Source organism: Meles meles, chromosome 10 (genome assembly GCF_922984935.1).
Source record: "Meles meles chromosome 10, mMelMel3.1 paternal haplotype, whole genome shotgun sequence".
NCBI classification, from domain to species: Eukaryota; Metazoa; Chordata; class Mammalia; order Carnivora; family Mustelidae; genus Meles; species Meles meles.
In genome coordinates, this window is record NC_060075.1 from 29,192,487 (window position 1) to 29,216,820 (window position 24,334).

General features: G+C 36.5%; 1 protein-coding gene across 4 annotated transcripts in view; it reads right to left on the minus strand.

The window, feature by feature from the left end:
- The window catches only part of PTPRZ1 (protein tyrosine phosphatase receptor type Z1), a 181,579-nt gene that overhangs the window by 118,048 nt on the left and 39,197 nt on the right, over positions 1–24,334 (minus strand). For all 4 annotated transcript variants that reach the window (XM_046021050.1, XM_046021049.1, XM_046021048.1 and 1 more), the window contains exon 2: positions 7,030–7,095. In XM_046021050.1, coding sequence (XP_045877006.1) covers positions 7,030–7,095 — 66 coding nt within the window. The remainder of the gene's footprint in view (positions 1–7,029; positions 7,096–24,334) is intronic.

Here is a 24,334-nt window from a genome sequence, read left to right on the forward strand (position 1 = left end):
TGGTTTAAAGAGTCAAAATTACCATACAGAAAAAAATAAGAAACCTTAAGTAAGCCTTGCACTTTCCCTTTCCTGAGTCATAGAATAGAAGGGTGATATAGATCACCTTAAAATATTTGCAATGATATTTTGCCTAAAAGTTAAAAACATTTAAATGAACTTTGTGTGACAACACAAACCGTAGCCTAATCTTAGACTTTTTTTTTTTTTTTGAACCATGTAGTACTCTCTTTTCCTTTTCCTTTGCTGAAAGACGTATTTGATGGACTAGAGCACTCCAGAGTAGAGAACACAGAGTGAGGCAAAAGAAGTCCAAAAAAGAGAAGGTGATCATCCAGACCCACACCCAGAAGTCTGCACACACAGAGAAGGAGAAACAGATTTTCTCATTCTGAGCTGCTAGATGACGTCCAATGCATTCAACTCCACCAGATTCTGTCAGCAGGTGCGGCCGTGAGTCTGCACCAGAGAATCTAGGCAATTTCAGCATTACGCGCTGGGAAATACTCATGAGTATACAGTTTTACTATTAGATAAATTTAGCAATGATTATTTAATTGTGATGCTATTCTACAGCCATGTGTATTTTTTTTCCCATTCTATACTAAGTGAGAGTTGCATAGAAATAAATTCTGAATTTTACATCATTTAACTGAACTCTATTCAATTTTTGCAGTGAGGCACGCTCTACTTACCACATTTAGCCTAGTGAAAGTTTGCTCAGAATATAAAATCTTCGTTAAACTTTTAAAAAAATACAGATGATAGGAAATACCTGTCTCTAATACGCATTTAAGCCAGTCAACTCCTAAATCCTCTTGTGAGATTATCAGATACACCCAGACTTGTTTAATCTGTTTAGGCTCAAATTGAGACCCTGTCAAATCATTATCACTTGGATTTGTAGTGAACTTGCTCAAAGAGATCTCCTCTGACAATGTGAAACAGGTATTTGGTTTATGTACAAGGACATTAAGTCCTACATGTAGTCCTAATGTCCTACGCTTTTTACTGGTAAGAAAACTCAACTACACAGTGGTGGTTTAGCCTGATCTGTTGGGATGTTAGTGATGTCCAGAAAGCCTGCTGCAAAGTGCATTCTGTGCTCTGGTTTGAGGTCTGGGACACCCCCTCACCTCCACGCAGCTAAGCAGAGGCCCTACATTCTGCCTGCTGACAACACAGTACCGTGGTTCTTGTTCAGCTACCTTGCCCTTCTCAGAAAACTAATCTAAGTACATTGAAAACATTGGTTGTGACCAACTTATAAAAAAACTAGTACCATCCAAACTCCAAACAGCATAGAGTAAGATGTGAAAATCTCCCGGCTCCAATGGCCTTCCATAGTCCTGTTCTTCAGGGATCACCCGTGTCAACAGGTTGGTGTGTCTCTTTCCAGTCCTTTCTTCTGTGTTTGTATAAATATATGATTTTTTACAGAACTGACATAATGCTATGTGTAGAGTTCTGGAACTCGCTTTTTCTGTCCTAAGTTGGAAACGAGACATGAACAGTCTGTTTAATATAATCAGTGATGAGGGGTGCCTGAGTGGCTCAGTGGGTTAAGGTTCTGCCTTCGGCTCAGATCATGATCTCAGGGTCCTGGCATCAAGCTCCACATTGGGCTCCCTACTCGGTAGAGAGCCTGCTTCTCCCCCTCTCTCTCTGCCTGCCTCTTTGCTACTTGTGATCTTTCTCTCTCTCTCTGTCAAATGAATAAATTTAAAAAAAAATCTTAAAAAAAAAAAAAAGGAGTGATGAATCAAAGAGGAAAATATAATATGTTAAAAAAGATATTTCAGATTCTAGAAGTAAAGAAAGGCCTGGACAAGCCAGAAATCAGTCATTACTCGACACAGGTTCAAATTCTCCTTCAAGTTACATTTGGCCTACTTTCTTCTGGGTTAAGAGAAGTAAAACACCAGGGCACCTGGGTGACTTAGTTGGTTAAGCAACCGCCTTCGGCTCAGGTCATGATCCAGGAGTCCCAGGACGGAATCCCTGCTCAGTGGGGAGCCTGCTTCGACCTCTGACCCTCCTTCCTCTCATGCACATTCCGAGTTCTCTCTCTTGTTCACTCTCTCTCTCAAATAAATAAATAAAATCTTAAAAAAAGAAAGAGGGCATCTGGGTGTCTCAGTGGGTTAAAGCCTCTGCCTTGGGCTCCGGTCATGATCCCAGGGTCCTGGGACTGACCCCAGCATCAGGCTCTCTGCGCAGCAGGGAGCCTGCTTCCTTCTCTCTCTCTGCCTGCCTCTCTGCCTACTTGTGATCTCTGTCTGTCAAATAAATAAATAAAATTAAAAAAAAAGAGAGAGAGAGAGAAGTAAAACACTAAGCCTAACTATATCCAAAAATAAATGCCAAACATCTCATCACATTATACACCACCTTATATTATGGCTCGTTTGTTTTCCATAAGTAGTATCTTCTAGTCTATATACTTCTTGGAATGGAAATACTATTTAGACAGAATAGTCTATTTAAGGACACAGAATAAATTCAGTATTTAAAACCTCTTCCACTTTGGTATATTCAGCCCAGTGTCTAATAGTGACTCCTGAGTGTCCTTTCCTGCTTTCACCCAATGCAACTTAACTCTTCAGCTAAAGTTTAAAAAGTGCCTAGGTTTAAGAACACTTGAGATGTATCAATATAAAATTTTCAATTTCAAGTTGCTTTAAAGTATGTTGGAGAGGAAGCAACAGAGTATTTTTTAAGGTCCAGGAACTAAAGACTATATTTAATAGTGACTACTTCTAGGACGAAGTGGTAGAAGTCCATCCATTTGAGATGATCTTACTGCTTGAAGTTACAAAGGTCTAACAACACAAACAGAAGGCAAATGCATTGCCTTTGAGTATGACTGACAGAAGAGATTCCTTTAGTTCTAGATGTACAACAGTGATTCGACAACTGTGTACATGACACTTAGCTTACCGCAAATGTAGCTACCATCCCTCACCATATAATGCTATTACGAACCATTGACTATATCCCCTGTGCTGTACCTTTCATCCCTGTGACTTATTCATCCATACTGGGAGGCCTGTATCTCCCACTCCCCTTCCCCCATTTTGCCCATCCTCCGGCAAATTTTAGCATCTCATATAATTGCGGGCTATGTGTTCATGATCTCAAAAAAGGAAAAAGAAAAAGAAAAACCAAATGACTCATTTTTTTTTCACTGAACTGTCTTTTTTTAGGCATTGTCACAGAAAATTTAAGGTTAATAGGAAGAAGGAAATTCACTTTCTGAAATCCTTAAATTAAATGCAGTTACTATGGAAAGAACTAGATTTTAGTGCTGACATTCCCAGATTTATAATTCACTCTCTTACAGCAGCGTGACAAACAAACCTTGCTCACCTTCCTGTAATAACTTTAAAAATGGGATAGTGGGCTGTATTTACCAACCCTGTCATTTCCCAGCATAATTACAGCATACGTCCCAAATAGAAAAGTTGTTTTTAACCTATGTTAAAAAACACAACTGAACGAGTAATACCTTCTCCTCCCCTTCCAGCCACTGTTTCTCTGCCCCTTCAATAGCCAGAAAGGATCTGCCCTGTTTCTTCACATAATTGCATAATCCTACACAAACAACCTTAGCTGTAATGATTCCATTTCAATAATGTTGGCTATTTGCCGTGTATTTTTAAATGGCTTAGGATAAAGCCATGAGCTCTCTTACAGACAGATGTTATGATTTTCTTAGTAATTATTATTAATAGAATAATACATGTAGAAACATTCAGGGGTAAGTCCTTCCTTCTGAGATTGCAGCTAATCCGACAAATGTACGGGATAACAATACTGCAAGAACAGAAACACAGAGCTCAAAACATAAGCTGTTACGAACAGATCTTGGACGAAGATGTGGTCAAAACCAACTTACGGGGGCCATTCATAAAATTACTTAAATTTAAGAATCTTAAAACTAGTCGGTTAAGCGTCTGCCTTCAGCTTAGGTCATGACCCTGGGGTCCTGGGATCGAGCCTTGCATTGGGTTCCCTGCTCAACAGGGAGTCTGCTTCTCCCTCTCCCTCTGCCCCTATGCCCCTGCTTGTGCTCCCTCTCTCAAAGAAATAAAATCTTCAAAAATAAATACATTAAATTAAATTAAAAAAGAATCTTAAAACTAATTTATCCTGAAATTTTATACAGTTAATATGGTTTTTCATTTTCTAGGTGGAATAATAAGTATAGAAAGAAAAAATACTATCAAGCTTTGACAACTTGTATTAAAAAATAAAAAGAGATATTAAATTTATGGCAAAGAATCCACATTTTCAATGCCTGGCTTTCTTGTGATCTGCTTAGAAGAGATGTGTTCATTTGGATGATGGCTTTCATTTGTTTTCTTTTTAATACTCTAAGAATTCAGACAAAATAATTCATCCATACTCACTTTGAGCTAAGCAGTTGTAAAATGTCCTCACCTGAAACTCTTTCTAGTCTCTTCCTAGGATCCTCAAATATTCTAGGAACAGATAATTTTCCAACGCAACAAGAAGCACCAATGTAAGGAGAGCAATCCATTCTTTAAAAGTCTGACAAGCTTCCACCCTCACCTCCGTTGTGGAATATCCCTTCTTGAGACCTACGATCTCCCCCGCCACCAAATGACACTTCTTAATGAGTCCATTCCTTTGATCACTAGACTGTCCTCTAAAGGAGCTAAAGCCAGGAGGCCCCAAGTTATGAGTAGGAGGATGAACTTGATGATGAAGCAAAGAATTGTGCACAGACCCATCTACGAAATCCTGTTTGCTCCAGAAGCATTATGTCCATACACAGTTGGTCCAATAAAAGAAGAGCCCTGTGGCCTCCTCCTAAGATGGTAGGATATACTCAACAGCATGTGCCTAAACCCACTGGGACGACTGCTGTCTTCTCCTGATCTGATGGGGCACATCCAGCGGCTCAAGGAGACAGGGCTGCCAAAAAACTCATGCCACTACCACTCCATATGTGGGCCCTTGCTTGGGGTGGTGAGAACTCTAACCCTCCCTCTTTCTAGGCTACAGGTCCTTCACTTTCTAGTTCTAGGTTTGAGGAGAATGGAAGATGCGTAAATAATGCCCAGATGGTGACAACAGCAAGTAATTTCCAGGAGAACCACAGTGCTGGCCATTGTGATGCCATCTTCCATGGTTAGGCATGAATTCCAAGCCTTCAGAGTCTTAACTAATATGATTCTTATAGTTACTGGGGGGGCAAAAATTAGCTGTAACTCCTATAAAATACTAGAATTTCTATTTTGGATAAAAAGAAATACAAAACAGGTTGTACTTGTCAGATAGAAAGTTACAAAGTATATATGATTTATATATAACACTTATAAATTATATTTTATTATAAATATTATTTATATTGTATATAAAAGTATACAAAATTTGCCATTTCAATGATAATCAAACAGAATAAATTAAAACAAAGTGTCATTCTTTAACCTATCAAATTAGTGAAGGTTTTCAAAATGAAAATCATTAAATCCTGGTTAGTATTCAGTGGGGCAGCCACTGACTTAGTATAATCTCTCTAAAATGCAATTAAACCATAGTATCAAGAATGTTGAAAGCATTTATTTTTTTTCTGCTTAGTAAGTGCCTATCAAAGATTCTCTAATAAATAATAAAAATTAAAATAATATGTATGAAACATGCAAATAACACACATCTAACTATTCACCCATTTGTCATTGTTTATCATAGCTTAAATATCTAAAAATATAGATGCTCAAAAATAAAACATTTATTCAATGGAATATTATGCATACCTTAAGGATTATGACCATTAGGAATCATTATTAAATGAGGAAATGTTCAAAATAATTTCTAGAGTAGAGTGGATACGTAATTCTACATATAAAGTATACAAACATAATACAATAAAAACTGGCCTGAAAGGAATATTCCTTTTTTCTTTAAGTGAAATATCCCTGGAATGAATAGTGATTTTTACATTTATTTATTTATTTTTTGGGTGCTTGTATTTTCTAAATTTTCCACAGTGAATATTTACTACTTTTTTTTTCTTTTTAAAGTAGGCATTCTGTGCAGCATAGAGGGCTTGAACTCACAACCCTGAGATCAAGACCTGAGCAGAAATCAAGAATTGGACATCGAACCAACTGAGCCACCCAGCTGCCCCAACATTCACGACTTTTAAAGTAGGAACTAAAAAAGAGAGAAAAGAAATGCATGCTTTTCTACTAAATCCATTGTGCAGCTACCCTTCATTTGTAAAATAAAGTCTAAGTTGGTTAGGCTCAAGTTAAAGCCCCTGTAATCCTCAGCCCAATCGTATTTCTAATGAATACCCAACTCTGTTTCATAAGGTCACCAGGCCTGTCACAGGCCATCTAGATTTGCCTCGGGCTCTTCTTATCAGGCCTAGGGCTTCTCCTCTCCCATCCTAATTCTTGGCTGTAGCCATTTTAGACCAACTTCAGAGATTCGTGATGCTCTTAACCAAGTTTGGCAATCATACAAAAATCATTTTGGACCCTGATTTCCAATTAATTCAGCAAAAATAGCTTAGAAGGAAGGCCTGTGGAGAACAAGAATCTCATCAGTATTTGTTAAATGAATGAACACAACCACTACTGTGATCATAACAGCAATGGCAAGTAACATTTATTGAGGGCTTTGTATTGATAAGAAGGCACTGTGTCAACTTCATTGATCTCATTTAATGCTCTGAACAATCCTCCATTTCACAGATGAAAACACTGAGCCTCAGGTAGGTTATGTATATTTCCCAAGGAGGTTAGGCCAGTGTTGACTTGGGATTCAAATCCAGCTGTGTCTGATCCCAGTATGCTCTACACGACCAAATTTGCTAATAATGGAAGGTCTACTAGAAATCATTTTGTCTATAATATATTTTTATTAATTAATCTAACTGAATACCCATGAAGCTAAGTAAAAATGATGTGTTGAATTACAAAGTTCTCTTTTATACATAAAAAGATACAAAAACAATAAGATTTTCTATTGAATCTCAGTATATGAAATGTTTACCTGTATAGGACCAGCCAATCTCTTCAACAAGTTTTCTTTGTTGTCTGTAGTATCCATAAGCCCAGTCTACAAGCAAGAAAAATCAATTGATCAATGTGAAGAAAAATATGTGTCCAAATTAAAAATACATCAGATGCCCAAATCATTCAGACCACAGATGCTCCTCAATTACTACCTCCCATGTCACCTTCCCAATGACTCCTCTCAATGCCAACCACCATCATTATAGTCTCTGTTGTTCCTGTTCTCATAGTTAGTATAAATTTTAGGGGACACATTTAAAAAATCCTGAAGTTGAGGTGGGGACAAAGCAAATATTCTGAGTAAAGCAGGAACAGACTAGAAGGGGTTAATCCCAAAGAAAGATGGGTCAGAAAGAATCATCTGTCCTATCTCTAAATTTTTCTTACAGCATTCCCTGAGTCAAATATCTGAAATCCTGTTGATTAGAGATACTTTAAGGTTTACAAACCAAGTTTGAGCCATCAGTGCATCTAGGATACCCAAATTTTTCAAAATTTGTTTCCTTTTGCCAAAAAGTGAAATTAGCTACTTTGAGAAAATGAGAATTTAAATGTGTAAATGCTGGCTGCGAGAAAGGCCGTGTTAAACCGCGTGGGTAACTTTGTCTCTTAGAGGAACCCAGATGCCCAAGTGAGGTAATACAGTGGGGAGTGCAGGCATCATAAAAGTGGATGCCTCAGGACCCCAAGAGAGTGATTCTAGATCAAGAACATGGGGCAAGTGAGACAGAAAGGAAAATGGAAGGAAGCCAAAGTTTTACTCTGCATAATTCAAAATTTTGCCAGGAGCCACTCCCACACTCAAGAAATTGGGATGTGATAATTTGTCCTCCTTTTTGTGCCATTGCCTGTTAATCCCAGGCTGTACTAAAATCACCACTTCAGTTCAGCTACACTGTGGCAAAATAAATCTTGTGAGATAGATTTAAAACCTGATCACTGTTGACAAAACATTCTTAGAAAAGACTGCAGAATAACTAGCTAGTTTACAAATAAAGGTGTGGAACATTACTCATTCATAAACGGTGTTTCTGTCAATACAGCTTTCATGTGAATACAAGGATTTTAAACTAGATCAAGCTATACCTATATTTAAATATAGGCATGATCTCCCTCATCATTTGGGAAAAGAAACTATTTCTTCTTATTCTTGCTACACGGTTGTTTTCTCTGTACTGATAATTCTCAATTTCAGGAATGCAAATATCCAAGGACACTGCAGAAATTATTTTCCGTTCACCCGTGTTATATACTCTCTGATTAGTACCGCATGATAATAAATAACTGCTAAACTATTTCATAAAAGCTAGAAAGCAGATCTGCTTTCAGAAATACATATTCTGAATCTATAGATCATTCAAAACCAAAACTTACTTTTAAGTAATAAGGATTTTCTTTTTGTTGTAAAACTTTGTTCATAAATATAGGTAAATATTCTATTGCCTGTATAGCACATTACAGCATATATTTATTTTTATAACAGCTTTATTGAAATATAATTTACACATCATACCACTCTCCCATTAAAGTACGCAATTTAATGTTTTTCGGTATGTTCACAGACTTACACAATCATCACCACAATCTTAGGACATCTTCATCACCCCCATGAGAAACTCCACAACCTTTAGCTGCCCCGAGCCATCCCCAATCCCACCCCCATGTCCTACCAGTCTAGACAACCACTATCTACTTTGTATTTGGATACAAATTTGGATACTAGATTTGGATATTCTAGACATTTCATATAAACAGGATCACACAATATAGTCTTTTGTAACTGGCTTCTTAAATTTAGCACAATTAATGTTTTCAAGGTTCATCCATGCTGTAGCATATATAAGAAATTCATCCTTTCTAACTGCCTAATAGTACTTCATTCTTCATTGTATGGTAAACAAGATGGTCTTAACGTTTTCTTCAGCTTGATTAAACTTTGGACAGGCTTCTTCCTGACTCTAGGCCCCTGGTCCCCCTTTCCTCAGAGCATTTAGTTTAGAAAACTTATAATTGTAAATTCCTTCTCTGCCCCTTTTAGATGTAAATCTTTTTTAAATAGCCACGTGCCAGTTTTACAACCAGAATGTACTACTCAAGGACATGGAAACCATCTCTTTGAAAGGAAATAGGACCCTTATCTCCCAGTTTCTGTGAAAGGGTAGGAGCTTTATTCTGGTAGGGTGCCTTACTCCAAGGTGCAAACACTATCTCCTGTAATGAGGATGAGAGTTTATTTTTCCAAACAAATGGCCTATAACCTCCTTCTAATATCATGCCTTACTGTTTCATGGAGGCTCAACATCAGCCCTCAAAAAATTTACCCCTCTACTTTGTCAAAGTTGAGTTCTGACTTGGTTCTGTCTTCCCTCCTCATTGCAACAACCCTGAATAAAGCGTCCCTCTTGTTTAATTTTCTCCAGTGAAATTTTTGTTTTGACAATAGATATACCACATTTTATTTGTCCATTCATCAACTGATGGATATGTGGGTTTTTCCTTTTTTGGGCTATTACGAATAATACTATTTTTTTAAAAAGATTTTATTTATTTATTTGACAGACAGAGATCACAACTAGGCAGAGAGGCAGGCAAAGAGAGAAAAGGGGAAGCAGGCTTCCCGCTGAGCAGAGAGCCTGATGCAGGACTCGATCCCAGGACCCTAGGATCATGACCTGAGCCAAAGACAGAGGCTTTAACCCACTGAGCCACCCAGGCACCACTATGAATATCACTATTAATATTCAAGCCTATGTTTGTTTTTCTACTTAAAAAGTAATATTAGGTTCATAATTTATTTTTCAAATACAGTTGTCACATAAAATGATAATCATTTAAGGTTAGATTCTGGGAGCAAGTGTTTCTTCATGATCAAGAAATATACACAATTAAAAAAAAAAAAAGAAAAAAAAAGAAATATACACAATTAGATGTTAGAAAGGGCTCAAAGGTCATTTGACTGAGACTTTAACAGTCTACAAAAAAATAATTCCTAGAGATAAGGTAATTCATGCAGCCAAAATGTAAATGGTTTGTACAGCTAGTAAGTGGCAAGTGGAAGCAATAAGGGATGACTCCTGCCGCCTACTTCAGGGAGCCTTTCCCAGTATTAAGGATCCCTGACAATCTTGACCTATTGGTAACTTTTTAAAGGTGCTTTGCCTGAAGAGGAACCCTTATAATATGTATGCTTTCAAGAGAAACAAAGTAAAACAAAACAATACAGTGGCCCAGATTTTAACCAGAAGAAATTAATTGAACAAATAAATTATAGAGAATTGATTATACATTTTTTGACCTGGCTGTCAGTTGAAATTTTCCTCTGAAATTTTGCACTGGCCAGAAGGAAAACATATATTGTCATTTATTATATATTTTAAATATAAATATTTTTTTAAAAGCAAGACATTTTTGTCATACAAATGCATTTTGAAGATCAAAACCTACATTTAACAACTAATCCATTGAAATAAATAAAACAGTAAGCTCTTGTTTTAATGATTTGGTCTAAAAGATGACAGCAAAATATCAGCAGATTTTAGCTTTCCTTGTAGGGCTTTATCACTACACAATGAGCATTTGTCCTTGGTTTTTAATTACTTACATTAAGAAAGCTTTATTCAATACAGGATTCCCAGGTGTTGGTAGCTCTCTTCAATTCCTTTATGTATTGCTCCCTTAATTGTTACTTCAAACAATCCGTTGCACATTCATATGCTAATTACATAGTCCTTGGGCGTGAGAGAGTACCCCACTTTTAAAATTCTACTTAGAGGTCTGATAGATGAGATGTGATAGCTTCAATGAGCAAGAAAAAAGAAGCTAGCTTCACTTTTTTGTTGTTGTATTATATACTTTGAAAACCAGTAAATCCTATATAAAATAAAACTATCAAAGTGCTTACATGTTTTTAAATCAATTAAAATGATGAAATATAGAATGTTTTTTGTGGTTTCTGTGAATTTTAGTTTCTTTCACTTTCATGTTTTGTTTCTTTCAATTTAAAATTATTTGCCAGGTCTGTTCCGACATGAGTGTTTTGTAGTGAAAAAACTCAGAAAGAAATTTCAGGAATGAATTGTACATGCAATGTACAAGCGAATATACATTATTAAATTTCTTAAGCTACCCTAAAATTTGTTCTGAAAAAATATTCTTCATGAAGTGGCCTTTTGACCTGCTACCAAAATTAGAAGAAATCTCAGGCACCCTTAAATGTTCCTGTTTGAACATATTCCATCTTATTCCTACCTTAAGCACCTACAGATGTGCAAATATGCATGTGTGTGTGTGTGTGTGTGTGTGTGTCCTTTATTTTTCCTTACATTCAGATAATGAAAATCAAAGTCTACCACATAGAAGATATAGATTAACCTACTTTTTTCTTTTCTTTTTTTGCTCAAGTTCTTTTTAAAACAATAGCAAAAAAAATCTGGATGCTCACTTCCTACTAAAAATATTCTGAATTATAGGGGCTGCTAGCTGGCTCAGCCGGGGAGCACGTGACTCTTGATCTCAGGGTTGTGTGTTCAAGCCCCTTGTTGGACCTGGAGACTCCCTAAAATTCAACAAAAATCAAAAAACAAAAAAATAAAAAAAATTTTGAATTATAAAAATGCCTCTGAATTTGCCCTAAAGAAGTCTCTGCTTCATGTTGATTAATAATTTCATAGGCATCCTACTCTATAATCTAGAGTACTCTGAGTACAGTACTCTGACAACACACACACACACACACACACACACACACACACACACACTTTAATGCTATAATGTGGCCAAACATGGCAGAGAAGAAATAGACTGGTCCTCTGAAAAAGAAACTTCAGGTAGAAAAAAAATCACAGATAACATTTGAAGATGAGGATTTAAAACTAGATTTCTCAAGGTGGACTTTCCTGGCGTAAATGATACTTGCATCTTTCACTAAAGAACTACAGAGGACGAGAAAGGGATGTTAGTTGATGATAGAACTCTGGCAAGGCAGAGGAGAAGGGACAGAATTAGAGATGAATTTTTAAAGTCCTTGAATAACACTTTGATAGTGAAAGACTTGGGAAGAAGGACAGAAACATTCCAAGTGGAGGAAAAGCATGTGCACTAACAAGTGGCAAAGTGTGGAACCAAAAGTTTGAGGTGCCAGGTGGGCTCTCCTGTGCGGTCTGTATATAGGTCACCAGGGACTTCTTGGTGACAGCTCGCCAAGATACAAGGGTGACATCAATTTTCACACTTTCTGCCTTCATCCTCCTGTTGCCTCTTAAACTAGATTTCTTTTAAAAAGGAAAGGAGAGAGTCAAGTAGTGTGTCTATTCATATTTAAGTATATTTTCAAAATGTTAAGGAAGACTATTGAATGAATGAATGAATGAATGAATGAATAGAGGGATGAATGAAACTGAAGTGAGAGAAGCTGGGGATGGGTGGGTGAAGAAAGGTAAGTAGTTGCTGCCCACTTGGGAGAAGAGCTTGGAAAGCCTTGGAGACCGTCTAGTGTCATCAGAGCAGTTATCATCCACTCAATCATTAGGCACAGACATGCCCAAGACTGAGGCGGCAGTGATGAAAGCGGCTGACAGCTTGGCAGTCACAACCATCTCTTAGAAAATAAAGCCGTAAGAGACCTCTCTCAGAGAACAAAAGATAAAACCAGAAATAGGCGTTCCTTTACAAAGAGAATCAGCTTTTGATTGAAGAATCCATGTGGACCCATGACCTGGCTGTGGAAGCTTCTTTACTTCTGCAGTTACTTTGTTGCAAATGTTTCCTTGGGTTTGATAGGAGAGCTGAGTTTAGGATCCAAGTAATCTCACCCAAAACCTTGTCTGGCGAATGGAGGCAAACTTTCCAAGTCAAGTTACATCTGCCCATGCATATAGGAGAGAGTCTATACTATCACACAGGGCAGATTTGTCCTCTATGGGTTTCCCTGCCATCAAATGTTAAGCATTAGCTTGCTGTCAAACTGTGTCTTAATAGATCCTGTCTTTACCTATCTGGAATACACACTTTTCTCTGGTATATATGCAAAGACATTTGCAAAACATAATTTAGCTGATTATGGTAATTCAGAGAACAGGCTTATTTAGGACACAGTTACAGCTCAAACATATTTACTGTTAGTCACTTCAGATACAACCGAGTGTCCTAAAAACATACTGCTTTTAAAACAGATGCATATAATTTCCCCCACGTTGTTTTCTAATTCCCTTTGATTTCTAGTGTTAGAAGAAGAGTTTTATTGGTTTTCTCCCCTCCGCAAAGGATTAAAAATAAAAGTACTTTTTACAGTCTCAAAACTTAAATTGTAACCTATTGCCAAAGACAACAGCACGTGAAATCATATTGTTAAAGACAGGGAATTCTGGGAAGAGACGAGTTTCTAGAGTCCAAGTCATCTCTTTATTTAAGGATAAGGTTAAAGAGATGAAAAAAGTGTTTGAGGCACTATATGAACAAAAAGTCGAATGGAAAATTATCAAAGCAGATGGAAATACTGAGCATATGGATGATGTAAGAAAACAAAAGCCATTTCTTCCATATGCTTGTTTTAATAGTCAGACATCCAATTAAATACATATTTCTCATAGGACTGAGGAAGAGCTTAGAAGCAAACAATTAGATTTTTATTTTCCCTTAACACTGAGGACGGTGTATGCTTTCACAGAGAGGATTTGTAAGTTGACAAGATGTCTACCAAACCTATTCAAAAGTTTTCAGTGAAGCTCAAAATTTTTCACAGGAAAACCAGCTGGTGTTTTTTCTCTAATACTTAGATATATGTGTTTGACCTGATGTGATTTGTCTATATTCCTAAATTGAGGTATTTTCTGTTACAAACATTTTAATAATTTGGATCTTTATCACATGAGCAATAATACATGCCTCTTTCAGACAAATTAGAAAAACAAAGATAAGCAAAAATAATTTTGAAAATCATATATAATCCTGTCTCCTAAAGATAACCATTCTTTACCATTTTTTACATGTGTATGTTTTTCTGGATATTAAACTATGCACTATAGGAAATTTGCACTTTACATAAATTATATTTTATCATTTAATTATTTGCTGACCCACATTTTCTATCTAATGATAAATTGCTGATATCTTCTCAAGTTAATAAATATGGTTTCCCAGCATCATAACAGTTTCATTTAAATAATTCTCTGCTTTGGGATATTAAAATAAAAAGTTGATTTAACTTCAGAAAATTTATTCCTTAGCCTTAAATGATATGAGGAATGAAAGTTCCCATGAAGCTAGTATGAGCTTTATGTAGACAATAAAGTCTGTAGGAGATTAAGGACCACCTTCTCCCCCTATCAACCTTCTTCCACAACACCAAGAAAACACTAAAATGGCACGAACTCATTGCTGTAGCATGGCAGTGAATTTACTCCACCATAAGAGAAAACCCAGTTGTTGATAAAATAGTGATGATGGCCGCAGAGTCAGAAATAACAACGTGCGTAAAAACAACTATTGGAAGAAGAGCTAAAAATACTGAGCGAGACGAGAGCCAAATCTGTACAGGAAAAAGCGGATGAAAGTGGATAGAAAACATGGAATTTATCAAATTACAATAATAATGTGCCATTATATTTGTTATGTATTATTATATTATTATACTGTTATATTATTACCCATACAATAATAGTGTGCTCTTATTTACCAATATAACTAATGTTTCTGTTGTAAAGTCTTACGTCCTTGCACTTTCCCTGAAATCAGGAGGACGACAAGGATGTCTGTTCCACAGCTCTATGGTTAGGATCGCTTGGGAAGTTCTGGACAACTGGCACGCTAAAGTAACTAATTAGAGGATATAATGGGATTCCATTAACGTTACTCTGAAAAGCATAAAACACCAATAAAGTGCACAAATAAGCAAAAATACAAACTATTATTAATATACAAGAAAATGTGAATAAATAAAGAGACCCACCCCTATCCTTAGATGGAAACACTAAAATATGGGGAAAATATCAGTTCTTTCCATATAATGAATATATTGGTCAGATTTCAATGAGGTATTTTTAATTGGCAAAATTATTCTAAAGTTTATATACAAATCTAAATGTAAAACAATACTCAATAAGAAAGTTTAGAAAAAGAGTGAAAGAATTCGGGTTGGTTAACCAGTTACTAAAAGACATTCTGACAGGCAGATCAATAGAACAAAGCATAGCACTAAAATTGGACCTTGATAGATATCAGTTTAATCCAAGATAAGGGAAACACCATGGTCAGATAAGGAAAGTATAAAGGTTAACCAACATTGGGGACAGTGGTTATTTGGGAAAAAAATCACACTTCATACATACATCAACATTAAGTCCAAGCAGATTAAAATGACTGATAAGAAAGGACGCACAAAACTATTGGAAAAAATATAAGTGAATGCTTAATTTATTGTTAAATGGGGAAGACCTTTCTTCACACAAACAAATCATAAAGAAATATTTATAGCTTTGATTAGCTAACACTCAAAACTTGTACAGAAAAAATTTTCATGAACTGCAAATTAGAAATGTTAAGCTATTGGTAACTGCTAAAATGCATCAAATAAATACGATATAGTACAAACGTACAGAATTTTTACAAATCAATAAAGGAAAATACGCAAGCAGTAAGCTTTAAAAATGCAGACATATTAATTAATAAACTTATAAAAAACTGTTAGACTTTAGTGGATATCAAAGAAACAGATTAAAATGGTACTGAGATAGTATCTTTTCCAGCTATGAAATTGGCAAAGTTTTATTAGTTTAGTTTGTTTTTTTAAAATTTTCAATAATGACCAAAATATCTTGAGACATTCCTTTATCTAAAGGTGAAAGTATGAACTAGTATGGAGTTTCTGAAAAGTAAGCTGTAGCAAGAATTATCAAGAGGCTTGAAGTGCTTCATACACTTTGAAACAGTAATTCCATTTCCAGGAATATGCTGTCAGATATTAAGAGATGAGAACAAAGTGTCATAAACCAAGATGTTTACAATAGTTTAAGTAAAAGTCAATAATTGGAAAATATGTTCATGCACAAAAAGTGGGGGAGGTTTAAATAAATTACATACTGTTCATAATATGAAATAACATAAATTCATTAAAATTATGTCTCAAAATACTATAGATGTGGAGAAAGTCACATGATATAAAACATTACCAACAGTTATGATACAATTTTAAATATATTGTTTGTTCAGAAGTGCAACTTTCTATGTATAGTGCCATTGGGAGTGGTTTTTACTTTTTTTATATATGTTCTTATGCTTTCCATGTATCTTACCAATTCACATTAGTTAAAAATTAAAAAAAATTTAAAGTATATATGCACTTCTAAAGGAGTATCTGATTCCACAGTCAAACAGATTAGAGACAAATATATAAACATTTGAAGATGGGGTAAAGAAAAACTTAAAATCCATTTTCCATTTCTTATTTCTTAATTTATTTATTTAGAGCAAATGTGCATGTGGGTGAGGCAGAGAGAACGGGAGAGAGAGAGAAAGAGAGAATACCAAGCAGACTTCACACCTAACCCAGAGCCCAGGGTAGGGCTCAAGCTCAGAACCTGAGACCATGACCTGAGCCAAAATCAAAAGGGAGATGTTTAATCCACTAAGCCTCCATTTCTTATTTTGGATTTTGCAATAGCTTGTCCTATTCACAAGAGACTACATGTAGTAGTTAGTATTAACAACATTTTTAATTTAAGTTTAGGAAATCATAGCCAAGTTTACATATGGCTGAGCATTTCAGCTCCTAAGAAAATTAAACACAAGAGCCATGCAAAACAGACAATGCAGCAAAATCACCATCATCCTATATGCCATGATGATCAGACTGACTGGATCATCCACTTTGGGGTAAACCTTGAAAGAGCCTTATTTTTATTTGTGCCTTATTTCTAAAACAATGTTTTCTTGCTAAGATAAAATTAAGCCCAACATAAGTATCTATCCATTAAGCAGGAAAATCTGGTAACTTTATGGGTTGACAGCCTATTCTGAAATAGGTGTGGATCCTATGTTAAAATTGATTCTTACATAGTTATGTCCCGGCAAGGTCAAAAAATGTTGTTGACTTCTTTGCAGAGTATTGACTGAAAATTCATTTTTGTCTTTTAATTTTTTTAAGACTTTCTTTTAATGCTCTAGGAAAAGAAAACTTTTATTTACAAGAAACATATTTCTTTGAATAAGCAGACTGATATTTTTAATGGATTTTTCATGATTTAAAATATTTTTAATTTGCCAATATATTTTATAAGCAAACTAAGCCATATGCCATTGCTCATTAAGCCTACTCAGGCTTTCAAAAATAAATCAGGGTAAGCATGGTAGATCCATCTAATTTAAACTATAAACAAGTATCAGTATTTGGTGCCTCTTTTCCCTAATTCTTAGGGTCAGAAATCGAGACTCTCCCTTTGAGTCCAGCCCTAGGACAAACAATTGTCTTCTACAACTATAAAATGGTAACAGGTATCTCCTGTTGGCTAACAAGGATACTGTAACAAAAGATAGGGCATATGTTAAACCACTTGCACTCTTCGTAAAATACGTGCTTACATTATCTCATATCACTTCCTGAATTTATTTTTCAAGTATTTCCTTTTTTCTTTCAAGAGTGAAGCAAAATTCAAAAAAAACAATGTGATGTTTATGTCATATGCACAGCATACACTTGTTCAGTTACAAAGTTATTTATTTGTTTACTGTTGTTGTCTGGTTCTTAGATGACACTATTCTTTAGTCTTAAAGATAGGTAAGGATACTCAGTGCAGATGAAAAATACAACTCCTTATATTCAAATGTTGAACTGAGTCCTCCAAGAACAATGTGAATGGTGAAAAACATAATATTTAATTTAATTTTTAAAAAAGATTTTATTTATTTATTTGACAGAGAGAGAGACAGCGAAAGAGAGAGGGAACACAAGCAGGGGAAGTGGGAGAAAGAGAAGCAGGCTTCCTGCTGAGCAGGAGCCCTATGTGGGGCTTGATCCCAGAACCCCAGGATTGTGACCTGAGCTGAAGGCAGATGCTTAATGACTGAGCCCCCAGGTGCCCCATAATATTTAATTTTAATTAAACATAAAGAGACTACCATTATCTAATTTCCTAGCTACATTCCAAAATGAATACACTTTTAAAAGCAAAGGTTTCAGAATATTTATATTTTCCTTGTTTCATAAGACTTAAGGCAGTTTAAGATCATTTTTTATTTAGAAGTTCATATTGTTTACATTTTAAAGAAGTTCGTTTTATTTTATTTTTTTAAAGGACTTTATTTTGGGGCGCCTGGGTGGCTCAGTGGTTTAAACTGCTGCCTTCAGCTCAGGTCATGATCTCAGGGTCCTGGGATCGAGTCCCGCATCGGGCTCTCTGCTTGGCAGGGAGCCTGCTTCCTCCTCTCTCTCTCTCTGCCTGCCTCTCTCCCTACTTGTGATCTCTATCTGTCAAATAAATAAATAAAATCTTTAAAAAAAAAAAAAAGACTTTATTTTTATGATTTGTTTTTTTAAATTTTTGCAAGAAAGAGAGAGAAAGCGTGCATGAGCAGGAGGGGCAGAAAGAGAGCCAGACTCCCCGTGGAGCAGGGGGCTTGATGCAGGACTGGATCCCTGGACCCTGGGATCATGTCCAGAGACAAAAGCACACACTTAACCACTGAGCCACCCAGGCCTTCAAGTTCTTCATTTTAGAACCACCATGCCCAATAGCAATTTTAAGGAATTAAATGCTTTGATGACATCTTTAATTTGCTGACTTTTAATTGACAAGCAGTCACCTATATTAGTCACTGATTTTGTTCGTAACTGTATGAAAATGATCACATTGTTGCTTTTTTGGTATAGATATTTCATCGTCACTAGACTATCGGGTGATAATTGTTATGCATCTTCTTTTTTTTCTTTTTTAATTCATTAAATTTTTTTATTTTTTATAAACATACAATGTATTATTAACCTCAGGGGTACAGGTCTGTGAATCGCCAGGTTTACACACCTCACAGCACTCACTGTAGCACATACCCTCCCCAATGTCCGTAACCCCACCACCCTCTCCCTACCCCGCTCCCCCCAGCAACCCTGTTTGTTTTGTGAGATTAGAGTCTCTTATCGTTCATCTCCCTCCTGATCCCATCTTATTTCATGTTACGCATCTTCTTATTTTGTGTTGTAAAAGTTATTTGAAGTGAGTGGAAACTGCTGAAATCCTAGTGGCTGAACTGACTGGCATAATGTAGGGGTGTTCCACCTGGCTAGCAGGATCAGTTTTTTGGCTTTACCTGCTTCTCCTTGATACTTTTATGCCCCTCACCCTGCTCCCCCCAGTCACCACCACCATGCCTCTACTCTTTGTAAAGCATCCCCTATGTGTTCTCTTATCCTTCTCATGTAGATATGTGCATTCTCCTTGGAAACTGGTGTCTCCAGGATGCTCATTCTGGGAATCACCAAAGTCTAAAAAAGAGGAGTCAGTTCAACCATCAGTCACACACACTCATCTTCAAGTCTTGCCCTGGTGACCTATCCTGACCAATGGCACTGCTGGGTCTTATTGACCACTGTTGCAAAAGCTTTGCTCAACTTTTGCTTGAAAGTTCTCTGCAGTGGCAGATGCTCAAAGATGCTCATCAGGTTGCCTCGATGGCCCAGGTTCATTGCACTCAGAGGAACAGTATCTAAAAAGCATTCCTGTTAGTACATAATTAATAGCCTTGGAGAGTGCATCTCATTAGTTACTTTTTATACACAACCACAAATGACTGGCCAGAGGTTGGAAGTTATTTATTTTGGAATAGTTAACTCAGTTGGAACGAATATGTTTTCTCTCCAGGTTTACCTTTCTGTTTGTGAAGATGTCAAGAGACTGAACAAGTTAATGCAGTGTTTTCAACCTGGACAGCAACCAGGCCTCCGCTGGCATTTCGCCCTCAAGTTACTGGGCCACTGGGGCACCTCAAGATAATTAACACACTCCTGCAGTGTCTGATGTGCTCACCGTGGTGGTTAATGAAAAAGAACATCCTACAACAGATCAAGGGTAGGACCTCTGTACCTGAAGGGAAAAGAAAAGGTGTTTTTTTTAATTGAGGAGATTTAGCCTTGGATTTACATATGATGTATCATGAAGGCTTGAGATATTAAAATAAAACTTATGTTTTCTTTAATATACATTTAAACACCTAAGTGACTTTACACCTTTGTGAATTTTATAACTTTGCCATTACTTTCACTAACGACAAATATTTTTTGGTGGAAAACGTTTAATTGGTCACCTCTCATTTATCTAGCCAAAAACATCCTGATTTAACCTTGGAAATAAAATCTCATGATACCCATTTTGTGTTCAAGGGAATGCTATTTTACTGATGTCTTAATTTTTGCAATAGAAAACAATGGAGTGACTGAACAGATCTTTGGTTATAAAGAAATGCTCCACATGCTACTCCAAGTATAAAGTATAAACATGGGGGACACTCGGGTGGCTCAGTCAGTTAAGCATCCAATTCTGGATTTCAGCTCAAGTCATGATCTCAGGGTTGTGAGACCGAGTTTTGTGTCTGGCTCCACACCCAGCCTGGAATCTGTTTGAGAGTCTCTCTTCCACTCCCTCTGCCCCTCCCCCCTCAAAAAGATAAAGTATAACCATGGTAAACTTTTGCCTAAGAACAATACTTTTCTCTTCTCCCATATTTATTATTTAAAGTTTTTTTTTAATTTATTCATTTGACAGATCACAAGTAAGCAGAGAGGCAGGCAGAAAGAGAGAGAGAGGAGGAAGCAGGCTCCCTGTTGAGCAGAGAGTCCGATATGGGGCTCGACCCCAGGATCCCAGGACCATGACGTGCACCGAAGGCAGAGGTTTTAACCCACTGAGCCACCCAGGCGCCCCCCCATATTTATTATTTAAATGGTCATACTGACTGAATATGGATTACAGAAAGAAAAGTCAAGAGAAGAATATTCAGTGACCTTGTGTCTTTAACGTGTGGTTCTAACATTTCATTAAAGATTTTATATTCACATTATCTAGTTGATAGCTACAGGCCTCCTGTAATGCCTCAATGTCTCCAGTCAAGGGTGGCTCTCCCAAAACAAAAAGCTGGTTTTCCTTTGAGATACTCTGAAGGGCTGTGTATCATAGTGAAAAGAGATTGGGATGGGAGATGGGGCCAGAAGAACTCGGAATGTAAACCCTGGCTTGAAAAATTCCCAGCTGTGGACCTTCAGAAGAGTCATTTGCCCTCTCAGTTCCTCTATTTGAAATATAAGGTCCTCCTCTACTGGTGAGTTTAGAATCAAATGAATTAATTCATTTGAATGTGTTTATAAAGGATAGGACAGTATATGGACATAAACAAAAATGCTTTCATCTGGGAAGTAAGCTGAAATCATTTGCAAGTTATTTTCTAAAATGAACAACAGTTATTTAATGTATTGCTAAGACTGGAGTGTTCTCTATCTTTCCTTTTATGTCCCATGTGAGACAGTACCTGATTACATTGTTTAAAATGGCTCTTGTATTGCTTACTGTCTCTGTGGGCAAGCCAAGTTTCTAAGTCTCAATTCCTATACCTACAGAATAGGCATAATAATTATATTAACATATGCTTGGGATAAAGTACATATAGCCATTAGTCCATATACATTATGTTAATATATATTATATTAATTTATAATTAATTAATATATGTAGATATGTAATTATACATATAAGTAATTTTATATATTTATTATATATTTGCATTTCACTTAGAGTTCATTCTGCTATTGCTTTTCTCCCCCCAGTTTCAGCAATTTCACTGATTCATTGTTCTCTGTGCAAAACAACAAGCTTAATTTGCCAACAAATAGGGAGTGGCGAGTCATTTTACACAAAGACACTTTCAGGAATATGTTCACTGAATTTCAATACAAGTAGAAGAACACATTGTTTCCACTATGTTAATAAAGTCAGTTTTACTCTGTAACATACTCAATCTAGTTGAAAAGATCCAAAGGAGAAACTTTCAATAATATACAATTTTAATTTAAGAAAACTGAAATCAATTCATTTCAAAAGATGAATAGTTATAGAAATAGCATCGGAGCAAATGAGTACATTGATTTCCCCTTATATCACATTTGCAATACTTGGGGTTTAGATTTTGACATTCTCTCTCTCTTTCTCTCTCTCTCTCTCTCTCTCTCTCTGTGTATGTGTGTGTGTGTGTGTATATATATATATATATATATGAATCCAGAAGAAAGTAAGAGTCACAAAGAGTATCCCACAGTAAAAGATCTAATATAGGAAACTAATGTGAAGGCAAGAAATTCAAACAGCATCAAAAAGTGACAGCAGATGGCTGAAGAAGTTGACCCAACAACCATCACAAATCAAAAAGAGAACCTGAAGAATAGTAATGGACTCTTCCATGACATGAAAAATGACATTCATTCTTCAATGGTGTCTTAAGGAATTATTACAGCTGAGGATACCCTTATAGATGTCATTTTAAAAGTTACATTACATTAAAGATACTTTCAGCAAACTGGAAAAGTCCATTTGTATTTTAGAAAGACTTTTTAATCATAAACTGGGGAGATTTTTAAACAAATATTTTGTGCTTTGGAGGATATACATTAGTTATTTTAAAAAATTCAGTTCTGTCAAATGTCCCATTCCACCAGAATGATGCCAAATGCAATGTTATGTATAATGAATTTAACAGTTAGTGACTTTATATTAAACTCCATGGACTAGGATGCACAGTTTAAATAAAACGGGGCCTCTTCAAGGAGGCCACAAATTAACAACATAATGCCTAAAGTTCTTTAACATAACATTCAAACTCATTGACAAGAAAATCGTAATTATTGAAATAATAATTATTTTATTATTTATTTATTTTTTTAAAAGATTTTATTTATTTATTTGACACAGAGAGAGAGAGAGACCACAAGTAGGCAGAGAGGCAGGCAGAGACAGAAGGGGAAGCACGCTCCCCGCTGAGCAGAGAGCCCGATGCGGGGCTCGATCCCAAGACCCTGAGACCATGACCTGAGCTGAGCTGAAGGCAGAGGCTTAACCCACTGAGCCACCCAGGTGCCCCTGAAATAAGAACTACCTTAAACTACTTTTTTTAACCTCAAAAAACCAACCAGCATACACAAACAGTCAGCTCCTTCAGTTTTAAGTAGTATCTATATACCTCCAACTAACTAAAATGTTTGCTTCACATAACATTTAAATGAAAGGAATATTTCCTATGAGGATGGAATTTCCCAAAGCCTCTCTGGTATCAGAGCAAGACGCATTAGCAGGCCAAGAAGTCTGGCATTTTCCAAGGACACCCCAGCCACACTCCTTGAGACAGTGCACTCGCTTTCCACTTAAAACTCCTAGTTATCGCAGTAAATGAACTGTTCCCTCCTGATCAAGGAATGTCTGGTGACTTGTGGTGATGGTCCACACAGGAAAACTGTTGGTAATACCATCACCCTGACACAGTTTTTCTATCTCCCACATAGCCCCGTCGGTGAGCAGGAGACTCTATACAGTGTATCGTGATGCCCTGGTAGGACTTGCTTGTCCATCTCTCCTCAAACAGTGAAAGACCACCCCCAGTTCCCTGGGGAGGAACAACATCGAATAGGAACCAACGTAATCTTATTAGTCCCTTGTATAATGTTGCTCTTTTTTTTCCTTAAAGATTTTATTTATTTATTTGAGAGAGAGTGAGAGAGAGAGAGTACAAGTGGCTTGGAGGGGCAGAGAAAGAGGGAGAAGCAGACTCCTTACTGAGGAAAGTGGGAAAGCAGTGGAAAGTAGAAAAGCAGGAAGCCCAATGTGGGGCTCCATCCCAGGACCCCAGGATCATGACCTAAGCCAAAGGCAGATGCTTAACCAACTGAGCCACCCAGGCGCCCCTATAATGTTGCTCTGAATGCCCAATCCACTGAATTATTTATGGGAGACCCAGCAGTGCTGTAAGATATAACAAGAAAACCTTAGTTTTTTTTAAATGTGTCAAACCAGAATGGTGCCTGGCATATGAGTAAATAAATGAATGAAAGTTATAAACCTCACATAGGGGTCAGTTCTATAGTTTGGAGATGTACAGCAAGGATCCTGTAACAACTCTTCAAGAAGAAAAGGCACTGAAGATTTTATTCCATGGATTTCAACAATCCTATTATGTTCTGATTTTAATCATTATTGTTTCTTTTAGTCTATAAAACGTCACTGACCAGCAAGGATGTTTCAGCAAAAAGGAAAAAAAAAAGA